Genomic DNA, 23,789 nt, shown 5'->3' with positions numbered 1-23,789 from the left:
CTTGGCCTCGAAGGATCTGGTATGCGGACCTAGTGGAGATGTCTCTACCCCCGTGGAGGTTACCTCTGAGGAAGGACCTTCTTCTTCAGGGACCCTTTCTCTACCCAAATCTCGTTTCTCTGAAGCTGACTGCTTGGAGATTGAACACTTGATTCTTTCTAAGCATGGGTTCTCTGAGTCTATCATTGAGACCTTGATTCAGGCTCGTAAGCCTATTACTAGGAAGATTTACCATAAGATATGGAGGAAATATCTTTATTGGTGGGAACACAAAGGCTACTCTTGGAGTAGGGTTTGGATTCCAAGAATTTTGTCTTTTCTCCAGGAGGGTCTGGAGAAAGGGTTATCTGTTAGCACCTTGAAGGGTAAAATTTTGGCCTTATCTGTGCTGTTACATAAGCATTTCGCAGATGTGCCAGATGTTCAATCTTTTTGTCAGGCCTTGGTCAGAATCAGGCCTGTGTTTAAAGCGGTTTCTCCACCCTGGAGTCTTAATCTTGTTCTTAAGGTTTTGAAGCTGCGTCAGTTTCAACCGATGCATTCTATAGATATTAAGTTATTATCTTGGAAGTTTTTGTTTCTGTTGGCGATTTCTTCTGCGCGGAGGGTATCTGAACTCTCCGCCTTGCAGTTTAATTCTCCTTATCTTATCTTTCATGCAGATAAGGCAGTTCTACTAAGTAGTAGTTGTTTCTACTAAGAATATTAATCAGGAGATTGTTGTTCCTTCTCTGTGTCCGAAGCCATCTTCAGATAAAAAACGTCTGTTACATAATTTGGACATGGTCCATACTCTTAAGTTCTATTTAGAGGCGACTAAAGACTTTCGCAAGTCTTCCGCTCTCTTTGTTTTTCTGGGAAGAATAGAGGTCAGAAAGCTACTGCTTCTACTCTTGCTTTTTGGTTGAGAAGTGTGATTCACATGGCATATGAATCTGCTGGGAAGCAGCCTCCAGAGAGAATTAAGGCTCATTCCACCAGGGCCGTAGCCTCTTCTTGGGCTTATAAAAATGAAGCTTCTATGGAGCAAATTTGCGAGGCTGCGACTTGGTCTTCTTTACATACTTTTTCCAAATTTTACAGATTTGATACTTTTGCCTCGGCTGAGTCGGCTTTTGGGAGAAAGGTTCTTCAAGCGGTGATGCCTTCCGTTTAGGCATGCTGGTTCTTATCCCTCCCTATTCATCTGTGTCCTCTAGCTTGGTTATTGGTTTCCAAAAGTAATTAAAATTAACCCGTTGACTCACCATATCTTAAGAAGAAAACACAATTTATGCTTACCTGATATCCATCTTTGGATAAAGAACGTCTGTTACATAATTTGGACGTGGTCCGTGGTCTTAAGTTCTATTTGGAGGCGACTAAAGACTTTCGCAAGTCTTCTGCTCTCTTTGTTTGTTTTTCTGGGAAGAATAGAGGTCAGAAAGCTACTGCTTCTACTCTTGCTTTTTGGTTAAGAAGTGTGATTCGCATGGCATATGAATCTGCTGGGAAGCAGCCTCCAGAGAGAATTAAGGCTCATTCCACCAGGGCTGCAGCCTCTTCTTGGGCTTATAAAAATGAAGCTTCTATGGAGCAAATTTGCGAGGCTGCAACTTGGTCTTCTTTACATACTTTTTCCAAATTTTACAGATTTGATACTTTTGCCTCGGCTGAGGCGGCTTTTGGGAGAAAGGTTCTTCAAGCGGTGGTGCCTTCCGTTTAGGCATGCTGGTTCTTATCCCTCCCTATTCATCTGTGTCCTTTAGCTTGGCTATTGGTTCCCAACAGTAATTAAGATGAACCCGTGGACTCACCATATCTTTAGAAAAAAACACAATTTATGCTTACCTGATAAATTTATTTCAAAAACCCTTTTTTGTGTTTTTCCTTTTAAAGCGTTTTTGACTAAACATCAGACACCTCTGCACCTTGTGTTGCTTTCCTTTCTCCATTTATTTTTGGTCGAATGACTGGGGTTTATGGGTAGGGAAGTGATACTTAAAGGGACAGTATACTGTAAAATAGTTTTTCCTTCAATGTGTTTACAATTGCTTTTTTACTAACTGCAGAGTAAAAAATGTATGAAAATTAGCTTTTTAAGGTTTATTTGTGTATATTAAAGCTCTTATTTTGTGTTTTGAAGCCACAACCTAATAAAATGGGTTGAGCTTGTAGGTATAATCAGATCTCATTACTGTATCACATTGTGTACATATACCTGCTTCTTTATCTTATATCTGTCCATAAATCAATCACCAGTACTTGGAGAGAACAATGGAAAATCAACATTTTATTACCTTATCTCTGCTATATTCCACTGGAGAGTAATTTCTTCTGCTGGCTGTGTTTACAAAGCTTATCTATAGCTTGGACCTGCGGCCACAAACTTTCAGAATAGGTGGGGATACCACATGCTAACTCAACTATTTCAAATGCCAATATAAGGGTAAAGGAGCTACTTGTAAACAATGTAATACACTCCAGCAGGTTAAGTGGATCATTGGGAACAAATTAAAGGTGAGAAATTTTTTGAGTAAACTGTCCCTTTAACAGTTTTACTGTGGTGCTCTTTGCCTCCTCCTGCTGGTGAGGAGTGATATTCCCAACAGTAATTAAGATGAGCCCGTAGACTCACCATATTTTGAAGAAATACATTTATCAGGTAAGCATAAATTTTGTTTTTAATTCCAATTCTCTTTCAATTAACATATCACAATTAAGACAGTATTTTTGAAGCAGCCTCAAAGAGACATGAAAAACAAATGTTTTTTTTATGACCAGATAATTTTCATCTGATCATCATCTGATTTGCTTCATTTTCTTGGTTTCCTTTGTTGAAGAAGCAGCAATAAACGACTTGGAGCTAGGTAATGCATTGGGTGAGCCAATAACATGAGGCATTTATTTGCAGCAACCAATCAGCAGCTCCGAGTCTATCTAGGTATCCTTTTAAACAAAGAATATCAAGAGAACAAAACAAATTAGATAATAGAAGTAAATTGGACATTTATTTAAAATGATCTGATTCATGAAAATAAACATTTGGGTTTTATTTCCCTTTAATGGTTAATATGTATCCCTCTGTGTGATCATAATGATATGGTCTGATTGACCACTACCACATCATGGTTTGCAAAGGTCAAAAGAAATTGGTACTGGATTCTGATGCCATGTTAAACGCATGACGCATGTCCCATATAAAGTGCAGTACAATTTGTTGATTGCTCATGAATTTTACTGGAATTGATGACTTTGTTGCAAATAAAGCAGAAAAGTATTATTTAATATGTTATATAGCTAGAAGGACAATTATATATATATATAAATAATTGACATATTAAAGGGACACTAAACCCACATGTTTTATTTAATGATTCCGATAGAGCATGCAATTTTAAGCAACTTTCTTATTTGCTCCTATTATCAGTTTTTCTTCATTTTAAATTTTAAATATTTTTATTTTAAAATCAGTAATGAAAGCTTAAGAGCTGCACCATTTTTGGTTGATAACCTGGGTTATGCTTGCTTATTGGTTTGATAAATGTAACTACTAATAAGCAAGCGCTGTCCAGGGTCCTGAACCTAAAATGGGCCGACTCCTAAGCTTTAAATTCCTGCTTTTAAAATAAAGATAGCAAGAGAACAAAGAAGAATTTATATTATGAGTAAATTAGAAAGATGCTTAAAATTGCATGCTCTATCTGAATCATTAAAGGGAAAAAAATGGGTTTAGTATCCCTTTACATTTGAATTACAAAAATTGTTGTGTTAGCACAATTTACAGGGTTCTGCTATGTAAGAGCAGTAACAGGATGCACAACTTGAAAAGCCTATTGGTCACTTGGTCTTATTTACTTTGACCATTCAGAGACCAGATGAAAATGAGCCCATGCAGTGATGTAATACAGATGAAATACAGAATGCATTGTATTTATTATGCCTAATTAAGCATTTAATGAAGGTTGTGATTTCAGATGAGTTATATCTGCAATCTGTAAAATGTCTTTCAATTATAATTGAAGCCAAGTTATGATTCACAAATCATAGAAAAACACAAAATTGTGTAATAGATGCAAGATACGTAACAGAAAACTTTCCTGTGGATCGGTAATGTCTTTTCAGGATTACCACAAACAATAACCCATTCTGTATTCTCTCTGTATTTCTAGATATTATCACATGGTGTGGTAATGTCTCTTAATAGTCTTTGGTTTACAGTATTGCTAATGGAAGATCTTGGTTAGTCACTCCAATTAAAATCAGTAATCTTGCAATTATGTATGAGAGAGAGTAAGGTTATTACTGTTTGTCTTCTCTCGCTTTCCTGTCTCTCACTCTCCGGCTTCTTTCTCCCCTGATCCCTTTCTTTTGTCTCATAGTTTTCTCTCCTCTGTTTCCTCTGTTTCTTTCTTCGCTTTCTTTTCCCTATCTCTTTTCTATCGCTCCTGCTTCCAGTCTCACTATCCTGTCTTTTTGCTGTTTTACTAGTATCTTTCTTCTCTCTCTCTCTCTCTCTCTCTCTCTCTCTCTCTCTCTCTCTCTCTCTCTCTCTCTCTCTCTCTCTCTCTCTCTCTCTCTCTCTCTCTCTCTCTCTCTCGTGTCCCTTTTCTCTCTCACTCTCCTGTCTCTTTTCTCTCTCTCTCTAGTGTCTCTTTTCTCACTCACTCTCCTGTCTCTTTTCTCTCTCACTCTCCTGTCTCTTTTTTCTCTCTCTATCTCTCTATCTCTCTCTCTAGTGTCTCTTTTCTCCCTATCTCTCTCTCGTCTCTTTCCTCTCTCACTTTCCTGTCTCTTTTCTATCTCTCTAGTGTCTCTTTCCTCTCACTCTCCTGTCTAGTTCCTTTCTCTTTAGTGTCTCTTTCCTCTCACTCTCCTGTCTAGTTCCTTTCTCTTTAGTGTCTCTTTCCTCTCACTCTAATGTCTAGTTCCTTTCTCTTTAGTGTCTCTTTCCTCTCACTCTCCTGTCTAGTTCCTTTCTCTTTAGTGTCTCTTTCCTCTCTATTTCTGCTTTCTTTTTTGTCTCTCTCTCTACTCTCTCCCTCTCTCTTTCTCTCTCACTCTCCACCTCTATCCTTTCTTTTTTTTCTTTGTGACTCATTACCTCTCCTTTGTAACCTCTTTACCTTTCCTCCTTCTTTCTGTCTCCTGCCTTTTCCCTCTCTCTTTCTCTTTCCTTCTTACTCTCTTTATTAATCTATTATGTCTCCATCTTTCTCTGTCTCCCTTTCTTCTCTCTTTCCTCTCTTTCTTCCCTGTTGTATCTATTTCCTGTCTCTTTCATCTCTCCTTGTGTCTTTCTACTCCTGTCTCTTTTCTCTCTCCCTTTGTCTTACTTTTCTGTTTCTTTCCTCTTTACTTGTGTCTTTCCCCTCCTGTCACTTTATTCTCTCATTGTGTCTTCCCCTCATGTCTCTTTCCTTTCTACTTGTGTGACTTTCACCTCTCCTTGTGTCTTTCCCCTCCTGTCTCTGTCACCTCTCCTTGTGTCTTCCCCCTCCTGTCTCTTTCACCTCTCCTTGTGTCTTCCCCTCCTGTCTCTTTCACCTCTCCTTGTGAATTTCCCCTTCTGTTTCTTTCCTCTCTCCTTGTGTCTTTCCCCTTCTGCTTCTTCCCCCTCTCCTTGTGTCTTTCCCCTTCTGTTTCTTTCCTCTCCCCTTGTGTCTTTCCCCTTCTGCTTCTTCCCCCTCTCCTTGTGTCTTTCCCCTTCTGTTTCTTTCCTCTCTCCTTGTGTCTTTCCCCTTCTGTTTCTTTCCTCTCCCCTTGTGTCTTTCCCCTTCTGCTTCTTCCCCCTCTCCTTGTGTCTTTCCCCTTCTGTTTCTTTCCTCTCTCCTTGTGTCTTTCCCCTTCTGTTTCTTTCCTCTCCACTTGTATCTTTCCCCTTCTGTTTCTTTCCTCTCCCCTTGTATCTTTCCCCTTCTGTTTCTTTCCTCTCCCCTTGTGTCTTTCCCCTTCTGTTTCTTTCCTCTCCACTTGTATCTTTCCCCTTCTGTTTCTTTCCTCTCCCCTTGTATCTTTCCCCTTCTGTTTCTTTCCTCTCCCCTTGTGTCTTTCCCCTTCTGTTTCTTTCCTCTCCCCTTGTGTCTTTCCCCTTCTGTTTCTTTCCTCTCCACTTGTGTCTTTCCCCTTCTGTTTCTTTCCTCTCCCCTTGTGTCTTTCCCCTTCTGTTTCTTTCCTCTCCACTTGTATCTTTCCCCTTCTGTTTCTTTCCTCTCGCCTTGTATCTTTCCCCTTCTGTTTCTTTCCTCTCTCCTTGTATCTTTCCCCTTCTGTTTCTTTCCTCTCTCCTTGTGTCTTTCCCCTTCTGTTTCTTTCCTCTCTCCTTGTGTCTTTCCCCTTCTGTTTCTTTCCTCTCCACTTGTATCTTTCCCCTTCTGTTTCTTTCCTCTCCACTTGTATCTTTCCCCTTCTGTTTCTTTCCTCTCCCCTTGTGTCTTTCCCCTTCTGTTTCTTTCCTCTCTCCTTGTGTCTTTCCCCTTCTGTTTCTTTCCTCTCTCCTTGTGTCTTTCCCCTTCTGTTTCTTTCCTCTCCACTTGTATCTTTCCCCTTCTGTTTCTTTCCTCTCTCCTTGTGTCTTTCCCCTTCTGTTTCTTTCCTCTCTCCTTGTGTCTTTCCCCTTCTGTTTCTTTCCTCTCTCCTTGTGTCTTTCCCCTTCTGTTTCTTTCCTCTCCACTTGTATCTTTCCCCTTCTGTTTCTTTCCTCTCTCCTTGTGTCTTTCCCCTTCCGTTTCTTTCCTCTCTCCTTGTGTCTTTCCCCTTCTGTTTCTTTCCTCTCCACTTGTATCTTCCCCTTCTGTTTCTTCCTCTCCCCTTGTGTCTTCCCCTCCTATCTCTTTCTCCTCTCCTTGTGTCTTTCCCCTTCTGTTTCTTTCCTCTCCACTTGTGTCTTCCCCTTCTGTTTCTTCCTCTCCCCTTGTGTCTTCCCCTCCTGTCTCTTTCTCCTCTCCTTGTGTCTTTCCCCTCTTGTTTCTTTCCTCTCCTCTTGTATCTTTCCCTTTCTGTTTATTTCCTCTCTCCTTGTGTCTTTCCCCTTCTTTTTCTTTCCTCTCCACTTGTGTCTTCCCCTCCTGCCTCTTTCCTCTCTACTTGTTTCTTTCCCATCCTGTCTCTTTCTCCTCTCCTTGTGGCTTTCCCCTTTTGTCTCTTTCCTCTCTCATTGTGTCCCCCCCCCCCCCCCCCCGTCGCTTTCTTCTCTTCTTATGTCTTTATCCTCCTGTCGCTTTATTCTTTCATTGTGTCTTTCCCATTCTGTTTATTTCCTCTCTCCTTGTGTCTTCCACCCTCCTGTTGCTTTCTTCTGTACTTGCCCCCCCCACTTTCTTTCCTCTCTTCCTCTTTTTATGTACTTTCCTGATCTCCCCTGTTCCTTTGTTCTCTCTTTCCACTGCCTCTACTGTAAATCTTGCTGTCCTGTTTTTTCCTATCTCCTCTTTCAATGTCTCTTGTCTCTTTCCTTTCTCTCTCCCCATACATCTTCATCTTCACCTCGTACTCATGCCTTCCCCTCTCTATAATTTATTTTACTATTCCCTTTCTGACTCCTTTTCATGTTACCTTTCTCCTATCTTACCTTACCTTATTTTTTTTTTTAGTAAGCTGCACTGTATACGGAATTATATTCATATCAACCTCTTTGTCTCCTTCATCCTACGGGCGGTGTCTGTGCTGGTTATTGACACTTTGCTGAAGATCCATTACAAGTTTGCTGATGATGAGTCTATGTGGAATAACAGTGAGGTTGGAAGAAAATGCCTTTAAAACATTTATTATCTAAATTACACCTTACAAGTCAGTGCATATTAAACCGTGCATATTAAAAGATTGGGCATATTTAGATAATGGATGTGAATTAGAAACGTGTTTTAATTTGTGCGTTCTATCTGAATCATAAAAGTTTAAAGGGACAATAAATGCTAGATATAATGCTGCATTCAAAGAAAAGATTAGTCTGAGAATAATATGTAGATATATGTTTTAATGTTTCATTAGCTGTTTAAATAATGACAAAATAAGTGTAAAGAGTCTAAATAACAATGGGAGCTGCCATGTTGTACCTTTTCTGCTATGGCCAATTAGGGACAGTTATAAATAAGTCACTAGAGTGTGCAGCCAATGGCTGTGTGGAATATAACAGTGTTCTGCACTTACATTTCTAACAGAAACTGAAAAGATCACAATTTCAAAAAGGAATTACAGGAATAGGAAACAAAATAAATAGTGAAAGTATATTGCAGAGTTTTTTTTATACAAATGATTTAACATTTTATATTGCCATCTTAAAGTGCTTAATGCCCCTTTAATTAATTTCTATTCTCCTGCCCTGTAACTTACCACTTATTCCCCTACACTGTAACTCACCTTTCTTCCCTTACCCTGTAACTCACCTTTCCTTCCTATATCATGTAACTTACCTCTTCTTCTTTCTCCTACCCTTTAAAGGGACACTGAACCCAAATTTTTTCTTTCCCTTAATCAACTTTCTAATTTACTCCTATTATAATTTTTTCTTCGCCCATTTTAGGTTCAGCACCATGGATAGCGCTTGCTTATTGGAGGCTTACATTTATCCAACAATAAGCAAACATAACCCAGGTTCTCAACCAAAAATGGGCCGGCTCCTATGCATCACATTCCTGCTTTTTAAATAAAGATAGCAAGAGAATGAAGAAAAATTGATAATAGGAGTAAATTAGAAAGTTGCTTAAAATTGCTTGCTCTATCTGAATCATGAAATAAAAAATTTGGGTTTAGTGTCCCTTTAACTCACATCTCCTTCCCATATCCTGTAACTCACATCTCAAGCTTCTACCTTCCTTGATTACCTTTCACTCATTTTTATTTAGCCCCTCTTTTCTGTTATGCTTGCATTTTTTCTGGTTTATTCAACATCTATGCTTTGATTTCATATCTACTTATTACTTGCTCGTGCCTTTCTTATTCTCCCAATTTGCTTGCTTTCTATCTAACTTGACATCTCTTTCCTCATACTTGCTTCTGTTATCTTTCTACCATTGGCTTTCATGCTCTACATTATTACCTTAGTTTTCCTGATTTATTGCAAGACTCTTTTAAACTGTGTAGTTCTAGACCCTCTAACGCAAGACCCTGAATAGATTCTCTGCTATGTTCCTGTTGACTGGAGAACATTAAACTTTCTTGATGGTTTCATCCACTACATAATACATTTGTACCTTAACCCTGTTCTCTAACAAGAAAAGCAGAACTAATTATCATCTCTTATTGACACACACAAAGGAAATCCATGCCACCTGTTCTTTATGTTTGACTCTCTTCTCTGCTAGCGGCCGCGAATCTGCAGGGTTGACATTCCACAAGCAGTTCACAAGAACTGCTTGTGCAATGATAAATGCAGACAGTGTATGCTGTCTGCATTTATCGATGTGTGGCGGACATGATACGCTACTTCGTATCATGTCCGCTCGCACATTAATAAATAGGCCCCTAAGCCTCACCCAGCAGTTCTTGAATCCTCTGTACTGGTTAGCGCACTCACTTATATGTTTAACTCTTCCTTCTCTGCTAACGTTTTCCCTTACTTCAAATGAGCCTTGTCAAGAAGACTCTACTTGTCCAGCTAAGTAATTACATGAGCTCCTTCTTCTGTAATGATTATAATTAAAAAATTTCCTTACACTTTCTATTAGGTTTGAATCATCTAGTCTTTTACCTTGTGCTATCTCAACATGATAGCTCAAACTAAAACATTTGGTTAAATATCAACTTGCCACCTCGACCACGTTTTCCTGGACAGTTATGAGTTACGTATTCTGCAGGGTGTGCAGGGAGCATTATGAATAGTACTGCCCAGCAGAACTATCCATGTACTCTCCACAGGTACAGTGCAAGTTAATCCATGTTACCCTGCAGCTTGTGTAACTCATAACTGTCCAGGAAAATGTGGCTGAGGTGGAAACCCTAAAACACTCTATGCTGATCACTCTCAGTTAAATCTTTCTACGTTTGAAATTACATCATCAAATCAAAGCCTAGTTTCTAACCACTATCTTGTTGGGATGACTGTCTGGCTTCTTGCATGCTATCTCCTTTACTCATTCTCTCTCCCATTTGTTCTTTCCTCTTTCACAATAACATACCTAGAAACATAATAAACGGGGAACAAAGAAGACAAAAGGCAGCTGACACAACCTACTCAGATTTTCTTTGAATCATGACAAAGTACAATGACTACCCTTTTTCTACTAGCAATCATACTATGAATACTATATTTAGACAGACATATGTAAGTTTTATTTAAATTTTGTTTACACATTCTACTGTTTCTGCCTTCTCATGCAGTGAATTCCTTTGACTGCTTATTCCAGTAAAAAAAAAAAAAACTTTCATTTTTGAAGTTAAAAACTTCTTTCCTCTGACCTTAAAGAGTGACTTTTTTCATATTAATTTTCCTAAGTCAAATTGGGTTTTTCACTTACAGTCTTGCCGAGCATGTGCAGTTTATAAAGACTGTGTGGCCGAGGTTGGTCTGGCTATTTCAAAGCTGACGAGGTTGTTGGATTTATTTCTCTTGAACTGTTCTCAGGTTCTCTTTTATTGCACATTTTCAGTTGAACTTTTCTATAGATTTTTTTATAGAGGTTTGTTTAACCCCTTAACCCAAAAATGAAGCACATTTACTGCAAAACGTATATATACATTGCAGTATCAGAAAGCTACAGCAGTCTTAGCTGTCAAGTGATGAGAGCTGTTGTTCTTGAACTGCAGGTATCTGCCTTCATATGGTTTAATATGAGGACATATGCCAGATTGTTACACTACAGATAAAATTAACCTTATAAACTACCTGATTAACCCCTTCACTGCTGGGAATAATAGATGTTTGGTGTGCAGATGCAATTAGTGGCCTTCTGATTACTAAAAAGTAATGGTAACGCCATGTATGTCTATTTCTGAACAAAGGGGATCCCAGAGAAACCCAAAGTTTGTGAAAAGTTAAACTTTATTTATATATATATAATTGCATTTGGCTGTTAAATGATGGCATGAAATATACCAAAATGGGCCTAGATCAATACACCTTGCGTTATCTACTTAAAAATATATATATAGTTTTGACAGGTAAATAAAAAAAAATGCTAAAAATTGTCCTGTATTTTGGGTAAGTTCTTCTCTGAAATTCCTGATAGCAAAAGGGTTAATTAGTTATTAAAAACATTATTAATTCTACAATTTTCTAGTTGTGATGTTGCAACACTTTTTCTGCTTTATATTAGTTCTGTCTCATTTTCTTTCTGCTGCACTTTCGCCCTCTAATGTATATTTCTCTCTGCTTTACATTTACATATAATATCCACTCTTCCCCACTTTGTTTCTCTCCCTTCCCATCTGCAGGAAAAGGGGTCAGTGCTGCACTGGTCACAGGAAAAAACAGACTATCAGCACCTTGCGATACCTTTTAGTGGCCCAACAATTTCATGGAGCAATACATATTGCGCAAGCTTTTAAGACCTCCAGAAGAACAGACCCCTGGGGTCATGGAGTTTTATGCAATTAAACAACTTTAGCTATGAATATATTGGTTCACCAAAAATTATCACAATATGCTAATAGCATGTGGCAAGATCACATTCCTGTTGTAACCTTGGTTCTAAAATGTTTACAGACTATAAAGGGGCAGTAAATGTAAACTTAAAGTTTACAATCACTTTAACAACTGATTATAACAACAATATCAATTAAAGGGACATGAAACCCAATATTTTTCTTTGCTATAATTTATTATAATTTCGAATTTAGTCCTATTATCAAATTTGCTTCATTCTTTTGGATTTCTTTGTTGAAATGCATACCTAGGCTTAGGAGCAGCAATGCACTACTGGGAGCTATCTGATGATTGGTTGGTGCACATAAATGTCTCTTGTCAGTGGCTCACAGTGTGTTCAGCTTGCTCCCTGCATTGCTTCTCTTTCAACAAAGGATACCAAGAAAATGAAGCAAATTTCATAAAAGAAATAAAGTAGAACATGAAAGAAAAATATTGGGTTTCAGGTCCCTTTAATTGAGATTGTTGTTATAATCAGTTGTTAAAGTGATTGTAAACTTTAACAAATTAAAGCCCAGTATCAAATAATACTATTTTTTTAATTACTTACCTTTTCTTTATGGTAAACATAACGCTGATCCTCTGCCCGCAGCTCCTGCTTTCATTAGCAGATCTATGACGAATCCGGCTTCCTCCAATCGTTGTGCTGCCCCACGAGCTGGATGCCAAAGGGGGCACACAATGATTGGAGGTAGCCGGATTCTTCATTGATCTGCTAAAGAAAGCAGCAGATGGGGGTGGAGGATCGGCATTATGTTTACCATAACCTAGAGGTAAGTATTTTACAAAATAAGCATCATTGTAAACTTTAAGGAATTAAAGTGCCCCTGTTTATCAAGCGTATTATTTGATACTGGGCTTTCATTCATTAAAGTTTACAATCACTTTACATTTACAACTAGACTGTGATGTAGCCTATATTCTGCTTAATATCACTTATATCACTCTTTCAATCACACTATCCTCTAACTGCCCTTTCTCTTTGCAGGCCCTGATGGGATGCCGTGCTTCTGCAGTTCTCATGCAGTACGGAATTATTGCCAATAACTGCTGGCTGTTGGTGGAGGGCATCTATCTGCACAACTTGCTGGTTATTGCCGTTTTCTCAGAGAGAAGTTACTTTGCGCTGTATGTGTCTATTGGATGGGGTGAGTTCCAAATCTGCCTGCACACAAATCTTCTGGATAGTACTGTTAGGTAAAGCCAAATCTACACCATGTATATGTAACAGTATCCAAATAGAGCAGGGGTTTTCAAACTTGTCCTCAGGCCTCCCTGACAGGTCAGGTTTTGAGGATATCTGAACTAGAGCACATGTGAAATAATCATATGGAAAAAAGAGAAATCAATAATGAGTAATAGGCGCTCAGCTAAGATAATATCTTTCTAGAATAGGTGTGTATTCCTCTCCAACGGTTTATTGATGCTTATAAAAATAATAATAGTCTTATGCAGATGAAATGCTTTTCTTTCTTCTGTTATGTGTGATCAGTCCACGGGTCATCATTACTTCTGGGATATTATCTGCTCCCCTACAGGAAGTGCAAGAGGATTCACCCAGCAGAGTTGCTATATAGCTCCTCCCCTCTACGTCACCCCCAGTCATTCTCTTGCACCCAAAGACTAGATAGGAGGTGTGAGAGGACTATGGTGATTATACTTAGTTTTTATAACTTCAATCAAAAGTTTGTTATTTTACAATAGCACCGGAGCGTGTTATTACTTCTCTGGCAGAGTTTGAAGAAGAATCTACCAGAGTTTTTCTTATGATTTTAACCGGAGTAGTTAAGATCATATTGCTGTTTCTCGGCCATCTGAGGGAGGTAAAAGCTTCAGATCAGGGGACAGCGGGCAGTTGAATCTGCATTGAGGTATGTAGCAGTTTTTATTTTCTGAATGGAATTGATGAGAAAATCCTGCCATACCGTTATAATGACATGTATGTATACTCTACACTTCAGTATTCTGGGGATGGTATTTCACCGGAATTACTCTGTAAAAGTACATTAAACCTTTTAATAGGTATTTATTTCATGTTAAACGTTTTTGCTGGAATGTAGAATCGTTTGCATTTCTGAGGTACTGAGTGAATAAATATTTGGGCATTATTTTTCCACTTGGCAGTTTGCTTGTTTTGATTATGACAGTTTCGTTTCTCTCTCACTGCTGTGTGTGAGGGGGAGGGGCCGTTTTTGGCGCTCTTTGCTACGCATCAAAAATTTCCAGTCAGTTACTCTTGTATTTTCTGCATGATCCGGTTCATCTCTAACAGAACTCAGGGGTCTTCAAACTTCTTTGAAGGGAGGTAGATTCTCTCAGCAGAGCTGTGAGACTTATGTAGTGACTGTGTTTTAAAACGTTGCTCTGTGTTTTTTATGTTTAAAATTTAATTAGTGTTACTTTACTAATGGGAACAAACCTTTGCTAACAAGTTGTGTTGTTTTTTAAAGAGTGATGCTATAACTGTTTTTCAGTTCATTATTTCAACTGTCATTTAATCGTTTAGTGCTTCTTGGAGGCACAGTACGTTTTTGTTAAATAAGATTGTAACCAAGTTGCATGTTTATTGCTAGTGTGTTAAACATGTCTGATTCAGAGGAAGATACCTGTGTCATTTGTTCCAATGCCAAGGTGGAGCCCAATAGAAATTTATGTACTAACTGTATTGATGCTACTTTAAATAAAAGCCAATCTGTACAAATTGAACAAATTTCACCAAACAGCGAGGGGAGAGTTATGCCGTCTAACTCGCCTCACGTGTCAGTACCTGCGTCTCCCGCCCGGGAGGTGCGTGATATTATGGCGCCTAGTACATCTGGGCAGCCATTACAGATAACATTACAAGATATGGCTACTGTTATGACTGAGGTTTTGGCTAAGTTACCAGAACTAAGAGGCAAGCGTGATCACTCTGGGGTGAGAACAGAGTGCGCTGATAATTCTAGGGCCATGTCTGATACTGCGTCACAGCTTGCAGAGCATGAGGACGGAGAGCTTCATTCTGTAGGTGACGGTTCTGATCCAAGCAGATTGGATTCAGATATTTCAAATTTTAAATTTAAATTGGAAAACCTCCGTGTATTACTAGGGGAGGTCTTAGCGGCTCTTAACGATTGTAACACTGTTGCAATACCAGAGAAAATGTGTAGGTTGGATAAATACTTTGCGGTACCGGCGAGTACTGACGTTTTTCCTATACCTAAGAGATTAACTGAAATTGTTACTAAGGAGTGGGATAGACCCGGTGTGCCGTTCTCACCCCCTCCAATATTTAGAAAGATGTTTCCAATAGACGCCACCACACGGGACTTATGGCAAACGGTCCCTAAGGTGGAGGGAGCAGTTTCTACTTTAGCTAAGCGCACCACTATCCCGGTGGAGGATAGCTGTGCTTTTTCAGATCCTATGGATAAAAAATTAGAGGGTTACCTTAAGAAAATGTTTGTTCAACAAGGTTTTATATTGCAACCCCTTGCATGCATCGCGCCGATTACGGCTGCGGCAGCATTTTGGATTGAGTCTCTGGAAGAGAACCTTAGTTCCGCTACGCTGGACGACATTACGGACAGGCTTAGAGTCCTTAAACTAGCTAATTCATTCATTTCGGAGGCCGTAGTACATTTAACCAAACTTACGGCTAAGAATTCAGGATTCGCCATTCAGGCACGTAGGGCGCTGTGGCTAAAATCCTGGTCGGCTGATGTAACTTCTAAGTCCAAATTACTTAATATACCTTTCAAGGGGCAAACTTTATTTGGGCCCGGTTTGAAAGAAATTATCGCTGACGTTACAGGAGGTAAGGGCCACGCTCTACCTCAAGACAAAGCCAAAGCTAAGGCTAGACAGTCTAATTTTCGTCCCTTTCGGAATTTCAAAGCAGGTGCAGCATCAACTTCCACTGCACCAAAACAGGAAGGAGCTGTTGCTCGTTACAGACAAGGCTGGAAACCTAACCAGTCCTGGAATAAGGGCAAGCAGGCCAGAAAACCTGCTGCTGCCCCTAAGACAGCATGAACCGAGGGCCCCCGATCCGGGACCGGATCTAGTGGGGGGCAGACTCTCTCTCTTCGCCCAGGCTTGGGCAAGAGATGTCCAGGATCCCTGGGCGCTAGAGATCATATCTCAGGGATACCTTCTAGACTTCAAATTATCTCCCCCAAGAGGGAGATTTCATCTGTCAAGGTTGTCAACAAACCAAATAAAGAAAGACGCGTTTCTACGCTGTGTACAAGATCTATTATTAATGGGAGTGATCCATCCGGTTCCGCGGTCGGAACAAGGACAAGGGTTTTACTCAAACCTGTTTGTAGTTCCCAAAAAAGAGGGAACTTTCAGGCCAATCTTGGATTTAAAGATCCTAAACAAATTCCTAAGAGTTCCATCGTTCAAAATGGAAACTATTCGGACAATCTTACCCATGATCCAAAAGGGTCAGTACATGACCACAGTGGATTTAAAGGATGCTTACCTTCACATACCGATTCACAAAGATCATTACCGGTATCTAAGGTTTGCCTTCTTAGACAGGCATTACCAGTTTGTAGCCCTTCCATTCGGATTGGCTACGGCTCCAAGAATCTTCACAAAGGTTCTGGGTGCCCTTCTAGCGGTTCTGAGACCGCGAGGAATTTCGGTAGCTCCGTACCTAGACGACATTCTGATACAAGCTTCAAGCTTTCAAACTGCCAAGTCTCATACAGAGTTAGTTCTGGCATTTCTAAGGTCGCATGGATGGAAAGTGAACGAAAAGAAGAGTTCTCTCTTGCCTCTCACAAGAGTTCCATTCTTGGGGACTCTTATAGATTCTGTAGAAATGAAGATTTATCTGACAGAAGACAGATTAACAAAGCTTCTAAATACATGCCGTGTCCTTCATTCCATTCAACTCCCGTCAGTAGCTCAATGCATGGAGGTGATCGGCTTAATGGTAGCAGCAATGGACATAGTACCCTTTGCACGCCTACATCTCAGACCGCTGCAATTGTGCATGCTGAGTCAGTGGAATGGGGATTACTCAGATTTGTCCCCCACTCTGAATCTGGATCAAGAGACCAGAAACTCTCTTCTATGGTGGCTTTCTCGACCACATCTGTCCAGGGGGATGCCGTTCAGCAGGCCGGACTGGACAATTGTAACAACAGACGCCAGCCTTCTAGGTTGGGGCGCTGTCTGGAATTCTCTGAAGGCTCAGGGACAATGGAGTCAGGAGGAAAGTCTCCTGCCAATAAACATTCTGGAATTGAGAGCAGTTCTCAATGCCCTTCTAGCTTGGCCCCAGTTAAAGACTCGGGGGTTCATCAGGTTTCAGTCGGACAACATCACGACTGTAGCTTACATCAACCATCAAGGAGGGACAAGAAGCTCCCTAGCAATGATAGAAGTATCAAAGATAATTCGCTGGGCAGAGTCTCACTCTTGCCACCTGTCAGCAATCCACATCCCGGGAGTGGAGAACTGGGAGGCGGATTTCTTGAGTCGCCAGACTCTTCATCCGGGGGAGTGGGAACTTCATCCGGAGGTCTTTGCCCAAATACTTTGACGTTGGGGCAAACCAGAGATAGATCTCATGGCGTCTCGCCAGAACGCCAAACTTCCTCGCTACGGATCCAGATCCAGGGATCCGGGAGCGGTTCTGATAGATGCTTTGACAGCACCTTGGAACTTCAGGATGGCTTATGTGTTTCCACCCTTCCCACTGCTTCCTCGATTGATTGCCAAAATCAAACAGGAGAGAGCATCAGTGATTCTAATAGCGCCTGCATGGCCGCGCAGGACTTGGTATGCAGATCTAGTGGACATGTCATCCTGTCCGCCTTGGTCTCTACCTCTAAGACAGGACCTTCTGATTCAGGGTCCATTCAAACATCAAAGTCTAACTTCTCTGAAGCTGACTGCTTGGAAATTGAACGCTTGATTTTATCAAAACGTGGTTTTTCTGAGTCGGTTATTGATACCCTGATACAGGCTAGGAAGCCTGTTACCAGAAAGATTTACCATAAAATATGGCGTAAATACCTATACTGGTGTGAATCCAAAGATTACTCCTGGAGTAAGGTTAGGATTCCTAGGATATTGTCTTTTCTACAAGAAGGTTTAGAAAAGGGTTTATCGGCTAGCTCATTAAAGGGACAGATCTCAGCTCTGTCCATCTTGTTACACAGGCGTCTGTCAGAAAATTCAGACATCCAGGCCTTTTGTCAGGCTTTAGCTAGGATCAAGCCTGTGTTTAAAACTGTTGCTCCGCCATGGAGTTTAAACTTAGTTCTTAACGTTTTACAGGGTGTTCCATTTGAACCCCTTCATTCCATTGATATAAAATTGTTATCTTGGAAAGTTCTATTTTTAATGGCTATTTCCTCGGCTCGAAGAGTCTCTGAGTTATCAGCCCTACATTGTGATTCTCCTTATCTGATCTTTCACTCAGACAAGGTAGTTCTGCGTACTAAACCTGGGTTCTTACCTAAGGTTGTCTCTAACAGGAATATCAATCAAGAGATTGTTGTTCCATCCTTGTGTCCAAATCCTTCTTCAAAGAAGGAACGTCTTCTACACAATCTGGATGTAGTTCGTGCCCTCAAGTTCTACTTGCAGGCAACTAAAGATTTTCGCCAAACTTCTTCCCTGTTTGTCGTTTATTCTGGACAGAGGAGAGGTCAAAAAGCTTCTGCTACCTCTCTCTCTTTTTGGCTTCGTAGCATAATACGTTTAGCCTATGAGACTGCTGGACAGCAACCTCCTGAAAGAATTACAGCTCATTCCACTAGAGCTGTGGCTTCCACTTGGGCCTTTAAGAATGAGGCCTCTGTTGAACAGATTTGCAAGGCTGCAACTTGGTCTTCGCTTCATACTTTTTCCAAATTTTACAAATTTGACACTTTTGCTTCTTCGGAGGCTATTTTTGGGAGAAAGGTTCTTCAGGCAGTGGTTCCTTCTGTATAATGAGCCTGCCTATCCCTCCCGTCATCCGTGTACTTTTGCTTTGGTATTGGTATCCCAGAAGTAATGATGACCCGTGGACTGATCACACATAACAGAAGAAAACATAATTTATGCTTACCTGATAAATTCCTTTCTTCTGTTGTGTGATCAGTCCACGGCCCGCCCTGTTTTTTAAGGCAGGTACATATTTTTTAAATTATAATTCAGTCACCACTACACCCTTGGCTTCTCCTTTCTCGTTGGTCTTTGGTCGAATGACTGGAGGTGACGTAGAGGGGAGGAGCTATATAGCAACTCTGCTGGGTGAATCCTCTTGCACTTCCTGTAGGGGAGCAGATAATATCCCAGAAGTAATGATGACCCGTGGACTGATCACACAACAGAAGAAAGGAATTTATCAGGTAAGCATAAATTATGTTTTCTCCCAAGTTGGTGGTTTCTCTGTGGCTTTTTGAAGGAAACTTTCCAGATTCCTGGTCCGCTTGTAGATCCCTTTCTTGGGATATCGCTCTGGGATTCAATGGAGATACTGGACTCTCTTGTTATCTTTCAGATGGTGGTGAGAAACCTTGTCCCCTCAGAAGATCATTCAATATCTGCAGGAAAAGAGAAGAAAGATATATATAGCGTAACACTGTATATACCAAAATAAAAATGTATTACTGTATACAAGTTATGCTTACAATGTTAAACCTCAATCCAATATGAGATAAGGTAATAGCGTATAAAAGCGTAAAAAAAAGCAGCATCACAGCCTGTTGTAAAGATCTCAGTGCTGCAAAGTCCGGTTGGTGGGTGTGTCGTATTCACAGTCACGACTTTTGATTGCAAGAGGATTTGAATTGTTTTGTTTTGAACGAGTTAGAGAAATATCCCTGTGTAACAGTGGTTTAGCTTAATTGTTCATCAAAATATATAACAATTCATAAAGCAAGTTATTTGTGAATGAGTGTGTGTCTCTTGTCTAAAATACTGGCAAAGTCTATTAGCCAACTTGTCAATACTGAGAAATATTGTATATACAAACAAATTTGATATATCAGTTAAAAAGAAACAACAATAAAATATAGCCGCATGAAATAGGTCCTGTCCGCCCACTTGTGAAAATCCTTACGCGTTTCAAAGTCTTAAGAGACTTCTTCATCAGAGGAAAAGTGTATAGACAGGTATCCGGCGTGTAAGATATTTAAAGATATTTAAAGGCTACAAGTGGGCATGTTTTTTCGCCTACTCCATTACGGCTGTTAGCGTGTGACGTCAGTGACGTTACTTTTGCTCTTGAGGCTTGATTGTTGTTTGTAACTATAGAAACCTGGTATATGCGTTTATAACTATCAGATTGAAAGATGTGTCTTAAAGCCCTACTTGTCAGTGAACTTTTATTCCTGTAATCTTGTTATGCAGTGTAACTCGATTTTGACTTTAAAAATAAACTTAAAAGTTACATATTATGTTTTCATTTGCCCCTATCGGATTGTGTCAATGTGCTATAGTTGTTGTGGTATACCTTTAACTCTAACCCCTCCTATTTGGTATCCACCCTATTTAAGGACTACCTGTAACACACATTTATTGCCTGATTATTGAAGTCATAGCTACTCTGTTGTAGCTTTCCTTATTTCAGGTCTCCTATTGCTTGTATCCTGTGCAAAGTGGTTTACCATGTTTACTTTTGCTTCATCTTGAATCTCTTACGATCTTATCGTTACTTTGTCATTACCGAGTCTGGATCATTCAACGGCCGGATCTACTTTTTCACCGCTACCCGGAAGTAAGCCGCATTCACACACGCTGCCTGTCCCAGACACGGATCTTCCAATGCGGTAACAGAATAACCACGGTCCTCAAGGTGGTAACGTACACGAACAAAGCTAAAGCCTTTAAACTTCATACCTGCTTGTTTTTTGTCACCATTCTGAATTATTGGGCATATCCTATTACCTGCAAACAAACATTGTGTGTCTGTGGAATGTCTGAACTTGTAAATATTTTAGGCTGTGTGTGATTGCGTGAAGTAAAAAGGATCATTTGTTTCTACCATTTCTGATTCTGAGCGTGTCAGTATTTCTTTTTCATCTGTGGCCTCCGTTTACATATATATATATATCGAACATAAGATATATATTATATTAATAAATCCTTATGTTTATTAACACCTAAGTCAGTAGTTAATATATAAATTCATCATATATTAAATGTCTCATATTGTATAATCAGGCTACATAGAAGTTGTTTTCTGATTACTACAAAAAAGAGCAACAAGCTCTAATTTTAGGGCTAACCTTTATAACAAATGTGCAAATACTTGTTTACTGAAATACAAAGCTCAGAATACCCCATAATAATCAGGCCCAAAACCGAATTTTGAAATAATTATCATTATGGATCCTAATGAAATAAAAAAGGAGTTTAATAATGTCTATCTTAAACTTGATTATTTAGCAAGAGCTGTGACTGAAGTGCAGACTGAAAATGCTGCACTTAAAACTATAGTTAAAGATTTTGTTACACAAAAGCCTCATGACCCACCTGAACCTCATATTAATTATCCACAACCTTTTTCAGGGAAACGTTCTGAGTTCAGGGAATTTAAGAATGCCTGTAATTTATTATTTTCTCTTAGACCTAAGACTTATCATACTGAGCGGATTAAAGTATGTACCACAATATCTTTCCTACAAGGTGAACCCAGGACTTGGGCTAATAGGTTTTTTGAAAACAATAACCATATCCTGGATTCATTACAAGATTTTTTTTCTGCTTTAACTAGTCTATATCAAGACTCAAATTCTCAAATAAATGCTGAAATGAGATTGAGGTCTTTAAAACAGGGTAAGAGAAATGTGGAAGATTATACTACTGAGTTTCAGATGTGGGCAGAGGACTCTCAGTGGAATGAAATCAGTTTGAAGAATCAATATCGTTTAGGTTTATCTGAAACACTCAAAGATGAACTTTCCCGTCTTGAGATCCCAGATACCCTTGAGGGTCTTATTAAATTAAGTACATCTTTAGATCGTCGTTTGAGAGAAAGGAGGGCAGAGAGGGCCTCTTATGATATCCCATCCAGAAAACCTTACCAAGTCACAACAAGTCATGACAGAGCTCATGGCAGTGCTACCACTATGGAGATTGGTGTTCTTAGAGGACCTCTGCCACCAGAGGAAAAAATTAGAAGGAGGTTGGAAAATCTCTGTTTATACTGTGCTCAAAAAGAACATGTAGTATCTACTTGTCCTTTGTTGAAAAAACAAAAGAATGGTAAGACAATAACCAGTGACTTTATTTACAGCATAGCTAATGATACACACATGACTTTGTCCATTTCTTTACAGTGGGACCAGAAAAATATCCAAACCAAGGCATTAATTGATTCAGGAGCATCCGGAAATTACATTGATTCCACTTATGTAAATAAAAATCGAATACCTATTATTTGTAAACAAAATCCTGTGTCTATTAAGTTGATAGATGGTTCATTAATAGAACAAGGACCTATTACACATCATACTGTTCCCCTGCTTGTAACATCATTGCAGGGACACACTGAATATTTATCTTTTGACCTCATATCCATACATCAGCATACTCTCATCCTAGGCTATCCTTGGTTGAAGAAACACAACCCACACATAAATTGGGTTTCAAATAAGGTAACATTAGATTCTGCTTTTTGTCTAAACACTTGTTACCCACATCAAACGATAGCGTCACTTGATATTGGCTTACCCTCGTGTTATCAGGATTTGGCAGAAGTATTTAATCTAAAAGAGGCAGAAAACCTTCCACCTCATAGGGATTTTGACTGTCCTATCGATATAATACCTGGTTCCAAAATCCCTCATGGTAAGATCTATCCTCTCTCTCAAGAGGAACTCCAGTATATAAGAAATTACCTAGACGAAAATTTACGTAAGGGATTTATTTCACACTCCACATCCCCTGCAGCTGCAGGAATGTTTCTAGTAAGAAACAAGGATGGTACCATAAGACCTATTATTGATTATAGAGCATTAAATAACATTACAATAAAAAACAGATACCCTTTACCTTTAATACCTGAACTTTTGGAACGTCTAACTGGTGCAACTATTTACACCAAATTAGATTTAAAGGGAGCTTATAATTTGATTAGAATCAAAGAAGGTCACGAATGGAAAACGGCATTCAGGACCAGATATGGCCTTTTCCAATATAATGTAATGCCTTTTGGTCTGAGTAATGCTCCGGCAACTTTTCAGTTTTTTATAAATGAGATCTTTCGTGACCTGATAGACGTTTGTGTCATAATATACCTTGACGACATCCTAATTTATTCTAGAACACCACAAGAACATGAAAAACATGTACGCTGGGTATTAACTCGTTTAAAAGAACACAAACTATATGCTAAACTGGAAAAATGTTCCTTTCATGTCACAGAAATAAAATTCTTGGGTTATATCATCAGTCCCAACAAAATACAAATGGATCCGGAGAAGGTATCAGCAATTCTAAATTGGCCTACTCCTACTTCCACAAAATCTGTACAACGATTCATTGGTTTTGCGAATTTTTATAGGAAGTTTATAAAAAATTTCTCTTCAATCGTTAAACCATTAACAACACTTACTAGTGAAAAACAAAGATTTAAGTGGACAGAATCCGCTAGTCTTGCCTTTAATAAATTGAAAGAATATTTTACTACAGCACCCATTCTAGCTATGCCAGATTTTGATTTAGAATTTATCCTTGAAGTAGATGCATCCGACTCAGGTATCGGTGCAGTTTTATCACAACAAGATAAGAACAAGACTGAGATTCATCCTATTGCTTTCTATTCAAAAATGTTAACTAGCGCTGAGAAAAACTATAGCATAGGAGATAAAGAACTTCTAGCTATAAAACGTGCTCTAGATCACTGGAGACATTTATTAGAAGGTTCTAAACTACCTTTTAAGATTTATACCGACCATAAAAATCTTGAATTTCTAAAAACAAGTAAGACCTTGTCTGCAAGACAAGCAAGATGGTCTATATTCTTTGATCGTTTCAATTTTCTTTTAACCTACAGACCGGGACACTTGAATACCAAAGCCGATGCTCTCTCTAGACTACATGAACAAGACACTCATAATCAAATTAACCAAATCATTCCAAAAGAAAAAATTATAGGTTTACTAACACCTTTAGAAGAGGAGATATTAAAAGAATTAAAACATGAACCACCACATGGAATAGACTGTCAAAAAGATTCCAATACTGGTCTTTTTTATCATAATTCTAAACTATATATCCCCAAACAAATTAG

General features: G+C 39.3%; 1 protein-coding gene across 2 annotated transcripts in view; it reads left to right on the top strand.

Annotated features, from left to right (window-relative positions):
- The window catches only part of GCGR (glucagon receptor), a 294,628-nt gene that overhangs the window by 128,302 nt on the left and 142,537 nt on the right, over window positions 1-23,789 (top strand). For both annotated transcript variants that reach the window (XM_053705939.1, XM_053705946.1), the window contains 2 exons: window positions 7,572-7,716; window positions 12,549-12,708. In XM_053705939.1, coding sequence (XP_053561914.1) covers window positions 7,572-7,716; window positions 12,549-12,708 — 305 coding nt within the window. The remainder of the gene's footprint in view (window positions 1-7,571; window positions 7,717-12,548; window positions 12,709-23,789) is intronic.

This window comes from Bombina bombina, chromosome 1 (assembly GCF_027579735.1).
Source record: "Bombina bombina isolate aBomBom1 chromosome 1, aBomBom1.pri, whole genome shotgun sequence".
Lineage (NCBI taxonomy): Eukaryota > Metazoa > Chordata > Amphibia > Anura > Bombinatoridae > Bombina > Bombina bombina.
The sequence above is the reverse complement of the archived record's forward strand: the minus strand, read 5'-3'. Positions and strand labels throughout refer to the sequence as shown.